Source organism: Caretta caretta, chromosome 3 (genome assembly GCF_965140235.1).
Source record: "Caretta caretta isolate rCarCar2 chromosome 3, rCarCar1.hap1, whole genome shotgun sequence".
NCBI classification, from domain to species: domain Eukaryota; kingdom Metazoa; phylum Chordata; order Testudines; family Cheloniidae; genus Caretta; species Caretta caretta.
In genome coordinates, this window is record NC_134208.1 from 155,757,568 (window position 1) to 155,780,810 (window position 23,243).

General features: G+C 42.6%; 1 protein-coding gene across 2 annotated transcripts in view; it reads left to right on the plus strand.

Moving 5' to 3' along the window:
- The first annotated feature begins 1,141 nt into the window (after window positions 1-1,141).
- PPP1CB (protein phosphatase 1 catalytic subunit beta) overlaps window positions 1,142-23,243 on the plus strand; it is a 57,298-nt gene continuing 35,196 nt past the window's right edge. Inside the window, exon 1 of one of the 2 annotated variants that reach the window (XM_048843425.2) lies at window positions 1,142-1,425. In XM_048843425.2, the coding sequence (XP_048699382.1) occupies window positions 1,374-1,425 (52 nt within the window). In that variant the 5' untranslated portion in view covers window positions 1,142-1,373. Of the gene's footprint in view, window positions 1,426-18,531; window positions 18,554-23,243 lie in introns of those variants that run through there. The other variant, XM_048843426.2, reaches the window with a different exon arrangement.

A 23,243-nucleotide genomic window follows, 5' to 3' on the forward strand; every position in this document is an offset into this window, starting at 1 on the left:
GGTGGGAGGCTGGGTCAGCCTATTTGAAACATACTTCTAATGAAAACTGAGCTTCTCAAACGTGGTCCCAGGAGCTGGGCCTTTCAGACAAGCATAAACGAGTGTGATGCCAGATCAGATCACAAGAGCTGCTAAGGGCAAGTGTGAGCACGTGAGTTACAGCTGGGAAAGCCTGGGGATGCCTGACAGATTCCCTGCCCAGGACCTGACTGCCGGTAGGTGCCTCTCTGACTACATGACACTCAATATTCTGGATTCAGAGTAGCAGCTGTATTAGTCTGTATCCACAAAAAGAAAAGGAGTACTTATGGCACCTTAGAAACTAAAAAATTTGTTTGATCATAAGTTTTCGTGAGCTACAGCTCACTTCATCGGATGCATGTAGTGGAAAATACAGTAGGGCGATTTCATATACACAAAGAATGTGAAACAATGGGTGTTACCATACACACTGTAAGGAGAGTGATCAGGTAAGGTGAGCTATTACCAGCAGGAGAGAAAAAAAGTCTTTTGTAGTGATAACCAAGGTGGGCCATTTCCAGCAGTTGACAAGAACATGTGAGGAACAGCAGAGGGGGAAATAAACAAGAGGAAATCGTTTTACTTTGTGTAATGACCCATCCATTCCCAGTCTTTATTCAAGCCTAATGTAATGGTGTCCAGTTTGCAAATTAATTCCAATTCAGCAGTCTCTCGTTGGAGTCTGTTTTTGAAGTATTTTTGTTGTAATATTGCGACTTTTAGGTCTGTAATCAAGGTGACCAGAGAGACTGAAGTGTTCTCCGACTGGTTTTTGAATGTTATAATTTTTGACGTCTGATTTGTGTCCATTTAGTCTTTTACATAAAGACTATCCGGTTTGGCCAATGTACATGGCAGAACCCGTCCCTGCCCCCACCGGACTCCAGCTCGGCCCGGCCCCGCTTCCAGCACTGGGAGGCCCAGTTGGTTACTAGACCCGGGGCGGGAGTGTTGGGGGGGAAGGAAGATCATCTCAAACCTATGCCCACCTACGGGAGGGCCTGAAGTGCAGCAAGACCACCCCGTTGCGCCTGCGCAGTAATATTGGCCTAGAGGAGTCCTTCGCGCCTGCGCACTTGCTGAAGTTCCGAAGCGAAGCAGCCACGGCCGGGGGAGCGGGGTTGGCGCATGCGCAGTGGGGGTAGCCTGATCTCTGAGGCGGGGAGGAGGCGCGGGGGTTGATCTCCCCCATTTAACGGAGCGGGACCGAGGCCGGCGCTTTTGGGTGCCAGCGCTGGAGAAGCGAAGCGCCCGGCGGGTTTCTTGGGGCGAGTCGCCACCTCCTCTAGTCCGTGAAGCCCTCTCCACCCCGCCTATCCCCGCCCGGGACTACTGAGTCCGGTGCACACAAAATGGCGGACGGGGAGCTGAATGTGGATAGCCTCATCACCCGGCTGCTGGAAGGTGAGCGAGCCCCACCCCCCAGCACGTACACACGGCGGGGGGGGGGACGAGGCAGGAGATTCCCCCCCCCCCCCCACAGGCGAGCACACACACACCGGGGGCCGGCATCCTTCCCAGCCCCACACCCGGGGGGGGGGGAGAAGAAGGGGGTTAGGGGGCAAGGCGGGACCCTTCCCAACCACACGAGGGGGAGGGGGGCGCAAGGCGGGACCCTTCTCAACCCTATGCGCGCGCAGCGGGAGATGGGGCTGAGGCTCTTGGCCCCGTGGGGGAAGGGAGAGCAGCGGCGAAGGAAGGATGGGGAGGGGGGGTCACTCCCGCGGAGCTAGGTGCGCTAAGCTATTTCAGTGATGGGCTGAGGGGACACCTCGTACTGCTACATACTTCGCTGCTGAGACTGAGAGGGGTGGGGGAGGTAGGTAGGTGATGTCCTGCGTGCACTGGCCCCTTCGCCATCAGCGTGTGCTGTTCTGTTAGAGGGGCCATCAAGGGCTAGTGCTTTGAAACATTATATTTGCACCAGTATGCAGGAGGGGGGTGTGTGCGTGTGTGTGTGTATGTACACGCGCCCTCTTGGCGGGGTCTCTGTAATGCGAATGCCTGGCTCGTATCAGTGTTTAAACCCCAGGATTGTCCTGCTAAAGCTGCCAGGGTGATGGGTGAGATAGAAAAGCCTAGCTAGTGGGAGGTCTCTCCCTCTTTCCCATCAGGTTAGTAGCACTTTTTCATGGCTTACAGAAATTGACAAATGTTAGGGATGGGTTTTTGGGGGGGGGGGGGTGTGTGTAAGGGGAGGCAGAAGGAATTTTGTCTAATGCAGTTCCTCTGCCTAGCTCTGGGGCTATTTCTAATGTGGCTATAGTGTGAGAATAATCGGTGAAGGGGTCAATATGCCTTTTTTCAGTATTACCAAATATATTTTTTGTTAAGGTAAGGGAAAACAGTTGACTAACTTCCCATTTGCCAAGGAGCAGGATACTACTTCTATCCTTAGCATCATCATTTGATGTTCTTGGATTGGGACTATCCAGTCTTCCCAGCCTCCTTCTCTTGCCCCCGACAAATATCTGGTCAGGGAAGAGAACGGGGGGTACGGATGTGTGTGGTTCCTTTTTAAAATGGATGTAACTTCTGGATTTGGAAGGCTACCAATGTGACATTCATACAGGTTTTGTTTTGGAGTGGGGATTCTTGGCCTGGAAGAGAGAAACAGAAGTTTAATAAATCTGTTTGAATTTTGTATATCCTCTAATTTTTGGGTGGTATCTTGTTTAACTACATTGGTAATGTAATGTAATATATAGGTTTGTGAATATCCTATTGTAGTCATTCTTCCATCCTTCTGAGGGTGAAATGGAGTGGTAATGCATTACTAGGATGTTATCGAGTGTATAATGAGAACTTGCAGGCACCTGTATTTATAATGAAATGTAGGTAGATATTGTTGTCTGTTCGGCATTAGGCAAGAGTTCATTTCTGTGAGTGACTTGAAGCTTGAAACACTGCTAACAAGTTTTAACAAGTCAGTTTTACCAGTGAAGGCCGTATTCTGTTTTGTTTTTACTCCTATAATTACAGATAGGCCCATTTGTGACCTAGTCAGCATTCACTTCCTACCATAAGCTCAATTGTGAGGGTGGGGTGTGTGGGGAAAATGCTCTGGCTCAGATCTTTGTCTGGGATAGCACTTTCTAATATGTTTTAATTGTTTTCACTTTATTCATCTATAAGTTATAGACTTGTGTTTTTAAAAAGTTGCTGTTAGTGTCTAAGCTTGCCTGTTACCATTTATCTTAAAATATTAGCCTATTAAGACAATAAAGCTAAAATCTTGTGTATATGTCCAGTAATTGTTTTGTTTTTTATCTGAAGTGCATATCCATATTAAAGTAGTTTATAAAATAATATGAAGTGTTTCAAGGGTGTATGTGACTGTTAGTCACAGGTCACAGCCACCTTGTAGGTTACTTAGATTCACAGTCAAGACTGTATTGGGGAAATTCGTGCTTAAATCTTTTCACAATATTAAAATGTGTATGATAAAGGCAAATTTTAGACTTAACTGTTCAAATTTGTGCAAGTCTTTGTACAGACAACTTTTTCTAAACCATCTTTAAAATCTAAGATTTGGTTTACTTTTTGTTTGACTTGAGTGTAAACAAAACAGATTTTCCTTAACTTTGAACCAGAAAGATTTTTTTTCTTCACTTACCTCCCACTAAGTTTAACAGAGAGCTTGTATAACTTCTCTCTGCATCAGAGGGAAAATAGATCCCTCTATCACTGCATTGTTCTTGTGTGTGTGTTTGTAGGTGTCTCCAAACAGGTGTGGGGTTTTTTGCTTTAATTTAAATTTTTGCTTATATTTCACATCTTCCAGTTTCTGCACTATGAATGTACCATAGGATGAATAAAAGCTTGAGTACTCCAGTTTTAACTTTAAAGTTTCTTATATGCAATCAGATACTTAGCAATTTATAATTTGTTATGGCATTGCTTCTGCTTTGGTAAAGTTGCAGTGTAGAATGTGTTTCAAGCAAAAAGTAAGCCTGTTAATTCTCAATCTAGGAGCAGTATGTTACATATTGTCAATTGTTTTTGCCATTTCCACTTAGATGGCCAGAAATAGTGGTTTTATAGTGTAAAAATGTTATTAAAAGCTTTAAGAGAACCTTATTGCAGTGTGTTGGTCCATAGCATGTTCTAGGGCCTTCTGCTCCCTTTAAATGAAATGGATGGTTTTAACTCTGAACAGCAGTTACAGTAGTCTTTCAATAGCTGCTGCTTACAGCTCATTTTGCAATATACTAACTCAGGGTTTCACAAGTATCCGGGGGTAGCCGTGTTAGTCTGTTTTCAAAAAAACAACAGAGTCCAGTGGCACCTTAAAGACTAACAGATTTATATGAGCATAAGCTTTTGTGGGTAAAAACCCCACTTATTCAGATGCATGGAGTGAAAATTACAGATGTAGACATAAATATACTGACACATGAAGAGAAGGGAGTTTTTACCCACAAAAGCTTATGCTCATATACATCTTAGTCTTTAAGGTGCCACCGGACTCCTTGTTGTTTTTTTTCAGGGTTTCTTAAACTTCATTGCATTGCGTCCTCCTTCTGACAACAAAAATTACTACATGATCCTAGGAAGAGGGACTGAGCTCGCCCAAGCCCTGTTGCCCTGGGGTGAGGGGGCCAAAGCCCGAGCCCTACTGCCACGGGAGGGGGGGAGGGGCAAAGCTGAAACCCAAAGGCTTCAGCCCCAGGCAGGGGCCATGTAACCTGAATCCCGCTGCCCAGGGCTAAAGTCGTTGGGCTTCGGCTTTGGCCCTGGACAGTTTGGCTCAGGCTTCAGATTCGTCCCTGGGCAGTGGGGCTCGGGGTATGGCCCCAGGCCTCAGCAAATCTAAGCCAGCCCTGGTGACCCCATTAAAACGGGGCCGTGACCCACAGTTTGAGAACTACTGTACTAACTACCGGTACTTATAAAAATAGCAGCAGTAGCAAGAAACTTCTGCCCTCTTTAGGTTGCTGGATGACTACACCTGTTTTTGAACATTAACCTAGCAGTGATGATCCATGCACTTTAAGACTGGATTACAGTACTATAATTGCCTGTGCCTTAGTCAATCAAGGCCAATTAAACTCTGTCTTGTACAACACAGAGCAACCTGTCTCTCTTGATCAGAACTAGCTGCTGAGAGCACATCAGTTGATTCCACCCTCCACTTGCCTCCCTTTTGTTGCTAGGTCCTAGTTCTCAAAGATCAGAAGCATACTACCTCTGAGAATGCCTTACCATCTGAAGCTCATGGACACCTGCACTCATGACCACACACACGCTCATTTCAGAGAATGGAAACTCTTGAGATCTGGAAGGCAAGCTTCTTAATGCTGGATTCTAGACTAAACACTCCTCTTGAAGAGATCAGAGCAATTCTTAGATTGGCTTGTCAGCGACCATTGCAAAACCCACCTTTTCATAGCATTAGATTCCCATACATGCTAGAGAACTTAGATTCTTCCCTCCCCTTTTAAGTGGTGAACTCCAGGATGCAAAGAAGAGCCTATTTTGAATTCACTTTCTTTATTTGTAACTTGTCCAGAATATAAATGCTACGGTTGTTGGTGCCTTAAAACGGTGGTTCTCAACCAGGGGTATGTGTACCACTGGGGATATGCAGAGGTCGTCTTGAAGGTATATCAACTCATCTAGATATTTGCCTAGTTTTACAACAGGTACATAAAAAGCACTAGTGAAGTCAGTACGAACTAAAATTTCATACAGACGACTTTATACTGCTCTATACGCTGAAATGTAAGTACAATATTTGTTACAATTGATTTATTTTATAATTGTATGGTAAAAATGAGAAAGTAAGCAATTTTTCAGCAGTAGTGTGCTGATACTTTTTGCATTTTTGTCTTTTTTTATAAGCAAGTAGTTTGTAAGTGACATGTAACTTGGGGTATGCAAGACCAATCAGACCCCTGAAAGGGGTACAATAGTCTAGAAAGGTTGAGAACCACTGCCTTAGAAGTACCTATTATATAAAGAAAACAAGGAGAATGAATTCTGCATCCGATGAAGTGAGCTGTAGCTCACGAAAGCTTATGCTCAAATAAACTTGTTAGTCTCTAAGGTGCCACAAGTACTCCTTTTTTTTTTTTTTTTTGCAAATACAGACTAACACGGCTGCTACTCTGAAACGTGCATGCTATGAGTAAACTGACTGGTTTACAAATTATGCTGCTAGCACAGAACATAGCAGGCATGCCTTGTCCTTTGTCTTGTTTCCCTGCCCTCCAGCTCCTAAGAGCTGGCAGACGTACACCCCTATTCTTCTTGCACTGAGATGGGGAGAGAGACCCTCTGCTTTTTCACTTAATGCTTGCAGACATGTGCCATAAGCCTGGTCTTTGAACCTGGTGGCTGATATTGAGTTACAGTGACTAGATACAGGTTGTGTGTTGATTAGGGGGCTGCTGAGAATCAGGGCTGGTCTAGACACAGAAGTTGTGTTGGTCTAACTTAAAGCAGTTTAAAACTTAAGCCAGTACAAACCTCTCTGTGGACACACCTGTTTGAAATTGATTGTTTGTATTGTAGTAGCACTTAGGAGCCCTCATCATAGAACAGATCCCCTTTGTGTTAGATACTGTACAAACACAAAATAAAGACTGTTCCCTGCTTCACAGAGCTCTGTTTAGCTTCTGCTTCAGCCAGTAAATTTACTGAAGTAAACTAAACATAAGAGTTTCATAGATCATAAAGCCAGAAGAACATTGTAATCACGTTGTCTGCCATCCTGTGTAACAGAGTATAGGACTTCCCTAGATTAATTTCTGTTCAAACTGGAGCATTGAGTACATCACTAAGGTATGCTTTCCAATCCTTTAATCCAGTGGTTCTCAGAGTGTGGGTCGGGACCCCATTTTAATGGGGTTACCAAGGCTAGCGTTAGACTTCCTGGGTCCTGAGGCTGAAATAGATGCATGAGCCCCACCGCCCAGGGCTGAAGCCCTTAGGCTTCAGCTTTCTCTCCCCCATCCCTTCAGGAGTGGCAGAGCTTGGGCAGGCTGAGGCTTCAGTCCCTCCTCCTGACAACAAAAATTACAATACGACTGGAAGGGGGTCGCGGTGCAGTAAAGTTTGAGAACCGCTGCTTTAATCATTCTTATGGCTCTCTTCTAGACCCTCTTCAATTTTCAACATCCTTCTTGAATTGTGGACACAAGTACTGGGCATAGTACTACAGCAGTGGTTGCCTCGGTGCCAAATACAGATGAATTGTAACTTCCTACTCCTGTTCGATATTTCCCTGTTTATGTATCCAAGGATTGCGTTAGGCCTTTTGGCCAGAGCATCACCAAACAGGCTTAAATCAATATGAGGCCTGATCTACACTTAGGTTTGCTGGAATAGCTATATTGGTCAGGGTGTGAAAAATTACACCCTTGAGCTCTGGAGTGAAGCTGACCGAACCCTGGTCTAGACACGGCTAGGTCAGTGGAAGAATTCCTCTGTTGATCTAGCTAATGTTGCTCAGGAAGGCAGATTAACTACAGCGGTGGAAGAAAACCCTTTGTTGCTGTAGAAAGCATCTACAGTGTGGCGTTTACAGTGACACAGCTGCAGTGCTGTAGCTGTGAAACTGTAGAACCCATAATGTAGATCATAGGTAATCAAGAGGCGGATTGCAGGCCAAATCCAAACTGCCAGGTGCTTTTGAGTGGACCATGAAGTCTTTTTGTATACTTATTATTACCATTATTGATACTGTGGTGTGAAAAATGTTTTTCTGGAGTCTGGACCTTAACTATAACTTGGCCAAGAAATTTGGACCTTGACCGAAAAAATAAGACTGTTCCCTGGTAAAGACATACTCTGTGTGACAATTTTTCTTTCTAAACTGATTTTTAGACTAGGCATAAGAAAGTTTACTAGTTCTGTTAATACTAATTCATCAAACTGTTGGTCACCTGATAAGTTGTGAAACCTTATTCCGTAAAGTCTGAGTGTGTCTTAACTTATTACCTTTGTTCAAAATTTATGTAACATTTCAGAAGCTTACAGTTTAAAGAAAGGTAATGGTCTCAGCTGGTTCCCTCTCTGGTAAAATCTGAGACGTTTGCTGATATAAGACTTGTTTCCATATTCAAGAAAAACTGCAAGTGCCCAATCAAGTGGAGAGAACTTACTTTAGTCTCCTATTTTAAAAATTGATTTTTTGGGAATTTGACTTCATTGGACAGTTGTAGCTACTTGAATGTAGAAGCAAGAAAGTCTGCCAGTAACATGAAACTCAAACAGCCTCTCATATAGTTCTGAGAGAGAATTGCAGCCAAGGTACATTCTTTAGAAACAGTGTCCTTTTCAGCAAAAAATTACAATTGTCTGTTTATCTAAAGGTTACTATAAGATTGGTGGTCGAAGGTCTCTTCGGCTTTACTTGGTGCATTTGCAACGCTCCAAGCATAGCCAGCTTCCAGAGCAGCAATGGAAAGAAACATTTTTTTAAAATAATAAATTGCATGTAAAAGCACTTACCTCCCAACCCCTTATGCCATGTAGCAGTAGTTTCAAATTCTTTGAAATAGGTGAAAATCTAGTTAGTGATGTCCATTTGTTTTGTGGAACTGTTAACATTTTGTGTAATTAAGGTTCAATAACAAATATTGAAAAAACAAACTAGGTTACACATGGCTTTAAAATCATGTCATTTAGACTACTCCGTCCTTTAACAGCAGTTTCATCAAGACTCTAGGAGTTCATGAAGACACAAGAATAGAGAGAGACACAAATGTTTCACTATTGACAGAATACAAGTTTTTATACACTATACAACATTGGTTCTAGTTCAAACAATTTTTGAGGTAGAGGTCACTAAAATCAGTTAGGAATTGTAAATATGTAAGGGAGAGATTTTTAAGCTGTACATTACAAACCCCCAAAGCTGAAATTAATCCTTGGAAAGATGCAACTCCAAACTTTCTAATTGCTGCTGTTAGTTTCCATCCCTGGTGGCGTGAGGTAATTTACTTAAAATCACTGGTTCCTCTGACTAGATTTAAAAAAAGAAGAAAAAAAAATACAGGCAGTCTTCAGATTCTTAGTCATTCTTGTCTAGTCAGCCCTTGCTACACAGTACCAGTAACTTGAAAAAAAAACCTCTTGCTTGTCTAGATTTACACCTAAGCTGTCATACTCTGAAGTTGTTACATTTTTGTCTTTTATATTTGTCATAGTAAAATAGTGTGCATTGTGCAATATTTGTACTATGCAATGTTGGGACCTAACCCTACAAGGTACTAAACATCTTTAATTCTTGTTGATTTCAATAGGAGGTAGACACCTGGCACCTTGCAGGGTCAGGTTTTCGTGCAAAACTCAAACTAAAGGCTGAGATTGGAATAGTTCCAAAATGAAAACTAAGCTAAATTCAAACCATTCAGTATTATGGAAGAAAATGACAAACTGTTTTGGTGGTTTTGAAAGATCACTTTTCTTCCTTTTCACAAAGCACTTAAGCATAAAGGAGCCGCCATGCTTTTTCACTCTCTTCTCTCGTACATTATTGCTCCAAAAATGTTTTATACTTGGCTTGTGGGGAAAATAATTTGGCAGTCTGGGATAATGCTGTTGTATGCCATATCACAGAGTGGATCGTCATAGGTGTGGGAAATGAGGGACATTCTCAGAAAAGAAAAATAGAACTAGAAAAGTTCTATCACAAGGATACACAAACAAATTATGAAAAATAGACTGCAAGGAACAAACTGTCATTTTTGATTCAGACATAAAGTATCATAGATACAGCCGAGGGAGGGAGGGAGAGTATAACAAGGAAAAAAGAAGCAAGATACCAGTTTGTTTTATCTTCTCCCCCTGAAAAAGAAAACTTCAGAGACAATTGTAATAGTGTATTCAGTTTCAACTGATAATATTGGGAGGGCAGGCGTATCTTGAAATTAATATTGGGTGTGGAGGGTAACAAAAAGGTGGGAATCATATTGCATTTTAAACATCAGTCCTGAAGGGCATTAAAATCATAAACTAGCCTATTTTTAGCAGTCTGTAAATCCTGGAAACGTTGAATTGGGGGAGAGAGAGCATGCTAAAAAGCTTGTCCATTTGGATGACCTCATTATTGTAAAATTAAGGAAAATTTCAGTTTGCTGGTTTTGTATCTCATTAAGGTTGTAACAAAGTATTGATCATTTAACATATCTTTCTGTTTATATATTCTATGGCATGTAAATAAATTTTAGCCTGAATCCCTCAACTTTCTTGCATTCAGAGTATAGCTACATTTTAATAGAGGTGAGGAAAAAGTAATTATTTAATTTTAATAGAATGTGCTTTTTAAGTGGACAATTGAGCTGAATTTTTTTATTTAAGTCAGTGACCTGGGATGTGGTTGTGGATTTTAGAAAAATTCAATCAATGCAGTTAGTACTGTGTGTTCTATCTAATGTGAAGCATACTATATTTGGCAATTAGGGAGGTCAAGTTTCATATGAAACTGACCTCATGGAAGAACATCAGATCTTACTGATTAACAATGTAATGTGTAACATGTTCCTTCAGAATTTTTAGGGTGTTTGAAAAACTTCATCTTAAGCTTGTCTCCAAAGCATAGGGGATTTTTTTTGTGTTTTTTACTTTTGTAGTACAATTTCATGCTTTCCTAATGTAGACTAGTTCCTTTTAGTATTTCAACAAACCCCACAACTCCTAAAAATAAATAAATAGCAAGTTAAAGAAGTATGGGCTGGATGAATGGACTACAAGGTGGAAAGAAAGCTGGCTAGATCATTGGGTTCTACAGGTAGTGATCAATGGCTCCATGTCTAGTTGGTAGCTGGTATCAAGTGGAGTGCCGCAAGGGTAAGTCCTGGGGCCGGTTTTGTTCAATATCTGTCTTCATTAATGATCTGGAGGATGATGTGGATTGCACCCTCAGCAAGTTTGCAGATGACACTAATCTGGCAGTAGTGGTAGATGTGCTGGAGGGTAGGGACAGGATACAGAGGGACCTAGACAAATTGGAGGATTGGGCCAAAAGAAATCTGATGAGGTTCAACAAGGACAAGTGCAGAGTCCTGCACTTAGGATGGAAGAATCCCATGCACTGCTACAGACTAGGCAGGGGGTCTCAAACTCAAATGACCACAAGGGCCACATGAGGACGAGTACATTGGCTCGAGGGCTGCACCACTGACACCCACCCCCCTGCTGCCCCAGGCCCAGCCCCCACTCCACTCCTTCCATGAGGCCCCACCTCTTCCACCCCTTCCCCAAAATCCCCACCCCCAACTCCTCCCCCTCCCTGCCCCCAGGGGGTGCAGGAGGTGTGCAGGGTGTGGCAGGGGGCTCAGGACAGGGTGCGGGGTGCGGCAGGGGGCTCAGGGCAGGGGGTTGGGGGTGCAGGAAGGGTGCGGGGGGCGGGCTCCGGCCCGGCACACACCGGGGGCAGGGCAGGTTCCCTGCCCCTGGGCCACTCCGGGAAATGGCTGAAACCTGGGGGAGGGAGGGCAGAGGGCTATCTGTGTTGCCCTGGCTGCTCCTCCCAGGTACCTCCCCCGAAGCTCCCAATGGCCACGGTTCCCTGTTCCCGGCCAATGGGAGCTGCAGGGGATGGTGTCTGGAAGCAAGGCGCCGCCAGTGAGTGCTGGGCTGAAACTGCTCTAAGTAAGCGCGGGGGGGGGGGTGCGGGGAGCTGGCAGGCCGCAGAAAATAATCCCGTGGGCAATGTGTTTGAGACCCCTGGACTAGGGACTGAGTGGTTAGACAGCAGTTCTACAGAAAAGGACCTAGGGGTTACCATGGAAGAGAAGTTGGACATGCGTCAACAATGTGCCATTGTTGCCAAGAAGGCTAACAGCAATTTTGGTCTGTACAAGTAGGAGCATTGTCAGCAGATCAAGGGACGTGATCATTCCCCTCTATTCAGCATTGGTGAGGCCTCATCTGGAGTACTGTGTCCAGTTTTGGGCCCCACGCTACAAGAAGGATGTGGAAAAATTGGAAAGAGTTCAGTGGAGGGCAACAAAAATGTTTAGGGGGCTGGAGCAAATGACTTACGAGGAGAGGCTGAGGGAACTGGGATTGTTTGTCTGCAGAAGAGAAGGGGGGTTTTGATAGCTGCTTTCAACTGTCTGAAAGGGGGTTCCAAAGAGGATGGATCTATGCTGTTCTCTGTGGTAGCAGATGACAGAACAAGGAGTAATGGTCTCAAGTTGCAGTGGGGGAGGTTTAGGTTGGATATTAGGAAAAACTTTTTCACTAGAAGGGTGGTAAAGCATTGGAATGGGTTACCTAGGGAGGTGGTGGAATCTCCTTCCTTAGAGGTTTTTAAGGTCAGGCTTGACAAAGCCCTGTCTGGGATGATTTAGTTGGGGATTAGTCCTGCTTTGAGCAGGGGGTTGGACCTCCTGAGGTCCCTTCCAACCTGACATTCTATGATTCCATGAAATCTTAACATTAAATAGTTAGCTCTGCACATAGTATGTATGCTTAGCTGACTTGCAAGCTACATATCAAACTAGCAGGTTACAGACAACTAAGTCAAAGAGCCACAGGAGAAAGTTTAACTAACAAACCTTAGCTTGTATTTAAAAGGTGTCAAGAATTTTTTCCCTTACTTTCTACCTTCTAAAAGATTAATAACTTTAATTGCTGTCTTTCTGTTTTGTAGGCATTGTACTCTCGCCATTCTCTAAAAATGGAGCTGCAATTATTTTTTTTTTTAAGCTTTGAATTTACATATTACTTTACTTGGTGAGCTTTTCATGCAGTAAGGTAATGGGGAGGGAAGTAAGCCAAAGCCAATAGTAATACAATTAAGAAAATAGAGTAAATGCAATCATAGAGCAAGCACTAGATTAGAAAGTTAGACTTCATAATTGAGTTTGTGTGGGGTTGGCCTTGAATGTGATGAACTTCTCCCATCTGGTGAATTAAGATTTTTGTTTTGATCGCTAAAATCTTGATTATTGCATACCTGTCTCCAGTTTAGTTTTAGAAACTGTCAAACTATAGACTGCAGAATTGGGAGTGGCACATCATTGCTTTTACGCTAAAAGGCTGTGGTGTGTATGTGTAAGGGCCAGGGTCCATTTGCAGTATAACTGCATTAGCTTGACTCCAAAGTTGGAGATATAGTTATAAAAATGTTTTGATGCAGATGTATTCTAACAAGTTAAGTGGACTTGGGGCATGGGTGAGAATTTTTGATGCATTGTTTACTAGCCAGTAATCCTAGAAAAGAAATGGTCAAAATCAGTCTTCGGAGCTTTGCCTGATGTCTCCAGAATTTGTATCCCCTTGCACTAAAATGGTAGCACCCATCAGAAGTCCCACAGATAACATACTTGTTGAACTATAGAACCCACCCCCCCTTTTTTTTAAACCAAAAAAAAAAAAAAAATTATAATACTCCTTCCCTTTAAGAATTTCTTCTTTTTTGAAAACTAAAATGCCAAAACAGATCCCCCACTCCTCAGCATGTTGGCATAGTCACAAAGAGTACTCCTTTCCATAGGATAAGAATACTTAGTGTACTCATGCTGTCTAACACATGTATGTTGCTGAGGTTGGGGTTAAAATTGTTGTTGTGTAATTGTGAAGAATTTAGTGTATGTTTTGACTGTCCATGTTGGTGTACAGGATTTGTATAAGGACAGAGTCAGTCAAAGTGGTTAATATGGTGTGGAGGGGTTGCGGTATGTTAAAGGATATCTAGCTGGACATTTCTCTGCTTTTATGGGTTTGCTTGGGTGTGTGATTCCTTAAGCATCCTAAATTGGCTTTAAATGATTGTTCTTTGTAGGAATAAATGAGTTCTGACAGACAGATCCATTTTCTTAAAATTACAGACTTAAATTCTACTCATAAAGAACATCTTGCATTCTTTCAGTAAAACAATCTTGCTCTGAATGCCTTCCTTTTCTTTTTGATTGTGAGTTTACTGTAGGCTTGGATTCCATCCCTACCTCTGCCACAAATCTATTTAAATCACCTTTGTCCAACAGTGGCCACTTGGTTTTTCAGTAAAATGGGGATAATGCTATCACCTCACAAATCTCTTGTAAAGATTGATGTTTAGAGTACTTGGATACTATATTGTGGTGTTTCATAAATAAAGCCATAAGAACATTAATCTGCATTCAGTGTAGGGTATGGATGGTGTGCAGTAAATAAGGCATGGGGTCACATGGTATATAAACAAATGCTGGTTGACAGTTGTCAGTCCTGTGCTCTGAATGAGCCAAGAATTTTGTGAGAGGTGAGGTGGAGGGAAGAGAAAGTGGTATGTGATCATGTAATTAAAGACTCTGTCATGCCTACATGAAAGACGGCCAAGTTAAGGTTGCTCAGGTTACCATATTTCTGGCAATCCTAATTTTTAACTGCTTGACTTTGCAGTTTTGACCCTTTATTAAAAGTTACATTAATATAGGCCGAGGACACTTAGGATGACAATTGTACAATTTGTTAAAATAACATAAAAATACTGATGTTTGGAGGAGAAGCTGTCATGCAGTAGGGAAAAACTCATGTTCTCAAGTGTCAAGTCCTGAGTAGTGAGGTGTAAAGCCACTGTAGATGCTGAAACTAATCTAGTGTTGGTCTCCATCCCAAGCCTGATTTCCCAACACTGCACCACTTTATATTCTTCTAAAACTAGAGGATGCAAGCATAATATAATCCGTTTTAACCCTCCTCCCAGTGACCTTTGTTTACTGTAGTTTTTTGCTGTTTAATGCAGATGAATCTCCTTGGGGGCAGGGATCTATTCTTAGTTGTCTAAACACCATGCACATGCATAGCATTACATAAATAGTAATCTGAGTCCCTATCCTTACCTAGGAACTTCTGAAATATAATCAGTGCCTTGATACTGCACTGGTCATTATGTATAAAATAACACCTTTTTCTGATTCAAAACCATGTTGAAAAATGTTTGCTTAATCATAAAGCTTTGTATTACAGTACACCTGGGAAAATGGCAATGGTGGATTACTGTTGTGGATTACTTTCCTAGTGTAGTTGGAGGTTTCTTGTGTTTTTTTTTTTTTTTCCAATTTAGAAGGCCTCTTCAAGATTTATAGTATGTAGAGCAATTCTAGTTTCGTATGGCTCTTTGAGAATGATTACATAGTTAACTATTTTTTGAATAAGTTTGAAACTTGTGTTTAAGTATAATGAAGCTTATACTCTTGATTTGGTTGTTTTTGGGCACTTTTTGAGGTTAGCAAAAAAAAACCAACCAAACATTAAAACTGGATAAAAGCTTTTGTGGTCATATCTGGAATTCTTGAATTTCCTTGAATCCTGTCAGTGTGATATTGAATTGAAATTGCACTAGTACAGGGGTTCTCAAACTGGGGGTCAGGATCCCTCAAGAGGTCACAAGGCTATTACATGGGGGGTTGTGAGCTGTCAGCCTCCACCCCAAAGCCTGCTTTGCCTCAAACATTTATAAAGGTGTTAAATATATAAAAACATTTTTAATTTATAAGGGGGGGGGTCACACTCAGAGGTTTGCTGTGTGAAAGGGGTCACCAGTAAAAAAGTTTGAGAACCACTGCACTAGTCACATAGTTCCATTTCCTAGTGAAAGATGAGGCTAGTGTCCCTGTCCTGATAGACTAACGGTAGGCCTTCACTGCAGAGTTAACTGTGGTAATCAGTACGCTGGGGCTTACCCTGCATTGGCCTAACTTGGGTGTGAGTGGCAGCTTCCACAGTGGTGCTGTACTTGTGTGAGGTGCTAGGACTTCTGGGGTCCTATTCATGATTCTTAGTTCTGCAGTGAGCTGTGCCACTTTGATTTTTTTTTTTCCCTCGGTGAATTGTGGGAGAGCTTGTCAGTCTTTCCAGGCACATGAAGGGAATTGTGGGATGGCATTGGAGTACTGTCAGCAGGGCCATCCTTAGGCATACACAGAATATGCAGCTGTGTAGGGCACCATGAAATTTGGGGCACCAAATTGCCCCAAATTTCATGGTGCCCTACACAGCTGCGTATTCTGTGTATGCGGCAGCGCCGGCAACCATCCCCATTCCCCAGCTGACCCACCTATGTGTTCCTACGGGAGTGTGGGCCCAGGGACAACTCCCTCCGCCCCTGCCCCTCCTCTTCTCTCTCCCCCACCTCTTCTCTCCCTCCCCTGCCCATTTTCCACCCCTTCTCCTAAGCCCCCTCCCCCAGGGCTGGCCTGGCACTGGCAGCTGGGGTCATGGCTACCCACACACTCACTGGCGGTGGCGGAAAGCAGAGAAACCCAGCTCGCTCTGCTGGTTCCCCGCGCTCCACTCTGCTGGCTCCCCACTGTGTCGTTCCGCTTCCCACTGCTGGTGAGTGCGGCAGGAGGCGGACCTCTTCCCCTGAGCAACACTGCTGGGGCAGGGGGAGCGTAGCGGTCTGGGCTCGGGTCGTTCTGTTTCCTGCTGCTGGTTCCAGGATCCCCGCTAATCCTCTGGCCTCTGGGCCCCAAAGTGACCCCCCCACAGCTTCTGCCTCTGCGGCCCTGCAGGCCTTGAGCACAGCCCAGACCCCCTGCAGGGGAGGGAAGGGGGGAGAGAAGAGCAGGTGTTTGGGCTGCATAGGGCACCATAATAGTTAGGGCTGTCCTTACCAGTCAGCATTTGAGTGGTTTAGGCTATGCTCACAGTGTAAAAGAAGGTTACCAGCCTGAGTATAAGTAGTGCTCAAGCTTTAGCCTGTATTCCAGGATTGGCCAGCTACTTTGACTATACAGCACCACAGTCTTGGGTGAGGTTTTGTGTGTGGATGACTGTAGCAATTGTACTGTAGATACAGCCGGAGTTAACTCTGCAGTGAAGACCACTCTTGGATGTGTCATCTGCTTTAAATGCCACTGCTTATGAGGTGTTGATGCAATTGTGGTCCCGGGTAGATTGGTCTCTGAAAAAGTCTCATCCTTTATTCTCTGAGTCCTACTTCTTCCAAAGAAAGAACAGTGATAAGTCTGTCCGAGAGCCCTTGTGCAGAGTTTCAGTCTATCCTCTAGCACTAGAAGCTGCTCTGAAGTAAGGCTAAAATTTTGTCATGGAAATTTTAGTAAATTTCACAGCAGGAGTGCCAGATAAAAAGATAAGTAATTGAAAGGTCACCAAATGATGTAGCTTCACAACATTAGCTTACACGAGATTGTAGTGGGAGTGCTGAAAGGTGAGGCCAGGGGAAGGCAGGCGGGCAGAGTTTTGGAGAACGAGCCTATCCCCCACCCGTCTTGCAGTGGCAGCTCCTGTCTTTTAAGGCTGGGTACAGATCACCATTCCAGGCGTTGACCCTGTGCTTCAGGTTGCAGTGCCACTCAGTTTGGGGCCTAATCAAAAGTGTTTTACAGATGTCACCAGACTTTATTCAAATTCATGATTTCTGTGACAAAACTAGCCTAGGTAAGGAGATAAAAGGAGGAGTCTTCAGTGTGCTGAAGATGCTCAGCTCCGTCTCCCCCTCATGTCTGACTCTGCATCTATACAGTGAAACAGATAGTGCAGTGCCCATATGAGGTCTGTATGTTTGGAAGGTTGCCAGATGGTTGAAGCCCAATCCTGCTAAAAACTGTGTTAATATTGGTAGGCTCTGAGAAGCAACAAGAAATGGTGAGAGTCATGCTGGTACCCAGTTGGATAGATTAGTGTGTCATTTATAACTGTCTAAATGGGCCATCTTGATTATCACTACAAAAGTTTTTTTTCTCTTGCTGATAATAGCTCATCTTAATTAATTAGCCTCTTACAGCTTTTATGGCATCTTCTGCCTTCTCTGTATCTATCGATCCATTCCATTTTATGCATCCAATGAAGTGCGCTATAGCCCACGAAAGCTTATGCTCTAATAAATGTGTTAGTCTCTAAGGTGCCACAAGTACTCCTGTTCTTTTTGCGGATACAGACTAACGCGGGTGTTACTCTAAACCAACCATTTATAACAGATGTGCAGTTTAGGGGTATTAGATCCAAGATTGCTGTTAGATGTTAAGGTAACATGGATGGCAGTACCCCTTTTCATCTGCATCTGGTAAGGGAGTGGACTTTGGGAGCATATGCAGCCACTTTTTTGGGAGTGGACTTTGCTACCGATATCTGTGTCTTTGAGCTTGTATGTAGGGAAGTTTTATACTGGTATAAGGTATGAATTCAAACTGTTATACCAATATAACTCTCCATGTGGGGACACACTGCAGTATAAGAGTGCCTTTTTCCCAGTTAGCTTTTATCACTGGTGGAAGGTAGTTTACTTCAACCTGCTAACTTGAGTTGAACCTACAAAGCTGCCTTATCTTCACTAGGATTTAATTTCAGTTAATTAACTAGTTTGCTAACTTAAGTTAAGAATGCATCTTTTTTTTTGTAGAGCCAATGCCTGAGTGATTTGGTACCAGATGACCTCAGATTACATCTATCCATGCTTGTATTGCCTCACTTGGTCTCAAACTAAAGTTTTTCTCAACTGTAAATCCATGGAGGCTGCTGGCAGCATATTCTTCATGAAAAACCCTGTGGTTCTGAAGTTTGCTTTTTCCCCTTTCCAGTCTTCAAGAAGCCCAGACCTTGTAAAACTGATAGGCATTGGTCTGCTGGGCAGGTAATTAATGAGTTAAGAAGTTTGACATTGTATCTGGTTTGATACTGTGAATTACATAAAAGCTTACTGTGTTTACATATTTAAAAAACTCCTTTTTGTGGATGTAATAAGTGCCCAAAGAAATGGGCAGTAGATGTGCTTAATCTACAGAGGAGCATATTTTTCTGGTTAGGATATAGTCTCATGTGTTTTTGCTACATATCTGCTCTTTCAGTGTTATCTGTAGGATCATCAGCATCATCAGTAGATGAAGCAGTATACATTGAAAATGAGATAAGAACATGCCAAAACTCATTTTACTCCCAAACTAGAAAAGGAAAGGAAAATTAGACTTCAACATTCTTGACCAGGCAAATTAAATCAAGAGAAACAGTTTGTTGAAGGAAAGTGCAGTTCAAGCTGTATGCAGCCTATGACTCAAACTATAGTCATTGATCTCATTCTTGGACAAGAGCCTTGTAGGTAGAGCTTCAAAATTAATTCTTAATAGCTTTTCTATTTAAAGCCAACCATACTTTATTGAAGCTTTATAACTTTGTAAATTCTTCAGGACAGGAACTCTTTTCGCTGTGTTTATACAGTAATTCCTTAGTACAGGTCAATACTGGCCCATGACTTGGGGTCCTATGTGCTACCACATAATACAAACTACTAAAACTTCTTGCAAACTGAGCAAGCAACACAAGTGCAAGGGCTGTTAACTGCGAGACCTTTACCATTATTCATCGCTTCCTTTGGCGGGAATACTTGCAGAATGTGTGTTTACATAAAATGCTAAAGGCAAACATACCAAAGAATACTATTCAGCAAGCATTCTTAATATGTTCAGAACTGGAAGCCCATACACCCCTGTGGCTCTTGACCCACCTCTTGTGTTTCGCCTCTGGCCTTGTCGTTACTAGGAAAAGGTGGTGTTAGCACATAAACTAACAGATTGGGTCATGTGCTAAAACACTTATTCCTAGTGAATGCAAGATCTGAGTTGCCTGTTTATATTTTATTTCTAATCTTAGTATGGTTATGTGACTAAAAATTCTAACTAACAAGATGTGTGACATGTTGGCATTGTTCTTGTCGATTAGTATAACAGCTGTCGTGCGTCCATAGAACAAAGCAATTTCTAGCTTGTGTTTGGGCCATAGCATATTTAATCAGTTTATTCAGCAGGTTTTTTTGACCCAGGAGCCTATTGTTGTAAACTTAACAGTCCAGTTATCCTACTCCCAGTCCTGAGGTCTGAACTATCAGCAGTATAATACTATGGTTACATCTACACAGCTCCAATACCCAGCCACCCCCATGGCAGTGACACTCAGAACCTGGCTCAAGTGTCTGGGCCTTGCATTACAAGACTGAATAGCAGTGTAGACATTCCTGCTCGGGCTGGAGCCCGGCTCTGAAATCCACCAAGAGGAGTGAGGTTCTTAGAGCCTGGGCTCAGGCCAAGTGGGAATGTCTACTCTGCTATTTTTAGCCTTGTAGCTGAGTCCATGTCAGCTGATCTGGGCTCTGAGATTTGCTTCCTGGGATTTCTTTCTGTTGTATAGACATACCTTTTGATGATTTTCAAAACAGCAGCCAAATAGGAAAAATCTGTTCTTTTTAACCAAGTATTATATACTTAAATATTGCAACTTAAAAATATGCGTATGTCTATTATAGGAACATAATAGAAAACAAGTGCAGTGAAAATTAGTGTTTTGGTGTTCATGGAAGCACTGGACTTCACTAAATGTACAACATAGGAATACTGTTCTCCCAACTATACTTCAGGAAATTTTTGAAATCAAACTAAAAACCTGTTTTGAAAAGAATGAATTCCTTTTGGTACTTACTTGAAGAATAACAGCCTTGGTTTAACACTGGCCTAACTAATCTTATAAGACTTGGTGAATTGGTATTCTTTAATAGCTTGCTTCTGTATCTGTATTCTTATGTGTAAGTTTATATACATATAGCTCTGTGTAACATAAAGGGACAGTGAGTCATTCATGGCCTGAAGTCTTTAGGTGTGATCCTGTAAGGGAAGGGCTCTCAGCAAATCAGAAAATTAAGTCCCATTAAAGAATGCCAAGACTGTAGCTTCAGTGGGGCAAAGGTATGGTTTTTAGCTAAATGTTAGCTAAAGTGTAAAATGCTAGTGGAAACAAGGTACAGACTAGTTTTACCTTGATGAAACTAGTAGAAGTGAAAACTGATATTTGGAGTGTGTGTGTGTTGGGGGCAAGGGGTGTCTAGGATTCACCTCATCTAGCTACATCAAAGTAAAACTACCAGTGTCTTGTTTCCACTAGCATTTCTGTAGTATCTGGCTGATGAATCTTGCCCATATGCTCAGGGTTTAGCTGATCGCCATATTTGGGGTCGGGAAGGAATTTTCCTCCAGGGCAGATTGGAAGGCCCTGGAGGTTTTTCGCCTTCCTCTGTAGCATGGGGCACGGGTCACTTGCTGGAGGATTCTCTGCTCCTTGAGGTCTTCAAACTACAATTTGAGGACTTCAATAGCACAGATATAGGTGTGAGGTCTTTTTTAGGAGTGGTGGGTGAAATTCTGTGGCCTGCATTGTGCAGGAGGTCAGACTAGATGATCATAATGGTCCCTTCTGGCCTAAATATCTATGAATCTATGAATCTATGAATTTTGCTATAAATTAACTTTTTTTTTTTTTAAAGCACCTTATTTCCTAGTGTAGACCGTTCCTGAGGAGGGAACACTTGTGAAGGTTAATGTAGACTGTCTCCCAAACACTTATTTCTGGCTACTTTAACTTGGGAATCCATTAACTAGACAGTCATGCCTGACCTTATTACACAGAGGACCACACAAACCTCAGCACGACCTTGTTCGATCCAGACAGATTCTACATATTTTAATAAGATTTAAAGTTAACTATTGATATTTTATATTCATCTTGTTTCATATGTATTAGGTTATTTCTATATGCAGTATTATCTATACACGTGTAAACTAAAATGATATAACATGACAACAAAACTCTAATGAATCTGCCATTAGTGTATTGTGCTGAAGCAAGTCATGGGCCTTATGAAATGCTCTGACAGGCTGTAGGTTAGGCACCTCTGAAACGTAGACATATGCTAGTAAAACTGTTAGAGTAGAACCTCAGAGTTATGAACAACTTGGGAATGGAGGTTGTTCATAACTCTGAACAGAACGTCATGTCTGAACAGAACGTCATGGTGGTTCTTTCTAAAGTTTATAACCATTGAAATAATACAGCTTTGAAACTTTACTATGCAGAAGAAGAATGCTGCTTTTAACCATCGTAATTTAAATGAAACAATCACAGAAACAGGGCTTTGGAGGAATTTTGGCATTCAGGGTTTGTTTTGTTTTGTGTGGGGTGTTTTGTTTTTGTTTTTTGGGCCTATGGCTTCACTGCAAAGTGGGTGCATTCCAGCCCTAGTTTAAACTGGAGGTGGGCTCTAATCTATACCCTCAGCTTAAAGCACCTCTGAACCTGGGGCAGAGGCTGAACCTGGGCAAACTTTAGTGAAGACATGCCCTCAGAAAGCCGGTGTTGCTCTTCCACTATCCCTTCCAGCAAGTGATAGTCTTTTGTCACCTTCCTCCCTGAGCTGTTAGAGAAAGAGGCCTTCAACTTTGTCCCTTCCAGCCCCTTTGATTCCACTTAAAAATAACCCCATCAGTATTGACCACCAGATATTAAGGGGCTTTCAGCCCCTATCTTTGTATTCCATATTCTTCATCAACTATAGGAATATCCTTTAGCCTTGTTTGCATCCACTTTTGATCTACCATTGAGTACTCTTACCCTACCTTACTAGAACAGCTATCAGTTTCCTCTGGTTTCTGGATCCTGCCCTTGAAGATAGGGTGAAATATTCCTTGTTCTAAACTACATATGGAACGCTCTGTAACCTGTCTGGTTAGTTGGTTGAACTTGCGAGGCCATAATGTCTTGATATTTTTCTGGCTAATGTGATAACTCTTAATTGGGCATGTGATCAATCCCAAAATGTATGGAATGTTCTAGGCATCAGTAGATAGAACTCTATTGATTTCTGGGGAAATCAAAACCCCAAAAGAGGGGAAGTAGGGGACATGAGTGCCTTTTCTCTGTTTAGTAAAGCCACAGCTTCAAGCTCCTCTGCAATTGTCTGCAGATCAAAGAACTGGTTGATAGAACTCCTTATTGCCTTCTGCTATCTCACCTCTGCCCGTTCTCCCAAGAGCTGACTATATGGGGAAGGGGCAATGGTGCTGCACACCCAATTGCTGGCATGGGTATTGAGAATTGGGGGGCGTGTTGGTGGGCACAACACATGGTGAGGGGAGAATGGGGTTCACAATAGTTCCCAGGCATCAGGGAGAGAACATGGGAGTTGCAGGGACTTGTGAGATAGAGAGAAATGGGAGGATGGCACTCCAAGGAGGATGGCGGGATGCAAGGAGCCCTGATGTGTACAGGAAAGAAGTTAAGTGTTAGACTTCTCCCCAGTAGATATTATTTCATAATAGCAGGAAATAAGCCAGCTCTTCAATAGGAAGTGGAGACTAGTCAGACATGTTTGTGTGGTACACTTACATTTTTTTTTTTAAAGGTGAGTCTTGGGCTCTTTATAGAAGTTCCTCCAATTAATCTTTCTAATGTTGCTTTAACACAAACCATGCTAGAACATAATTTGTTTCAGATCAAGGTTAAAA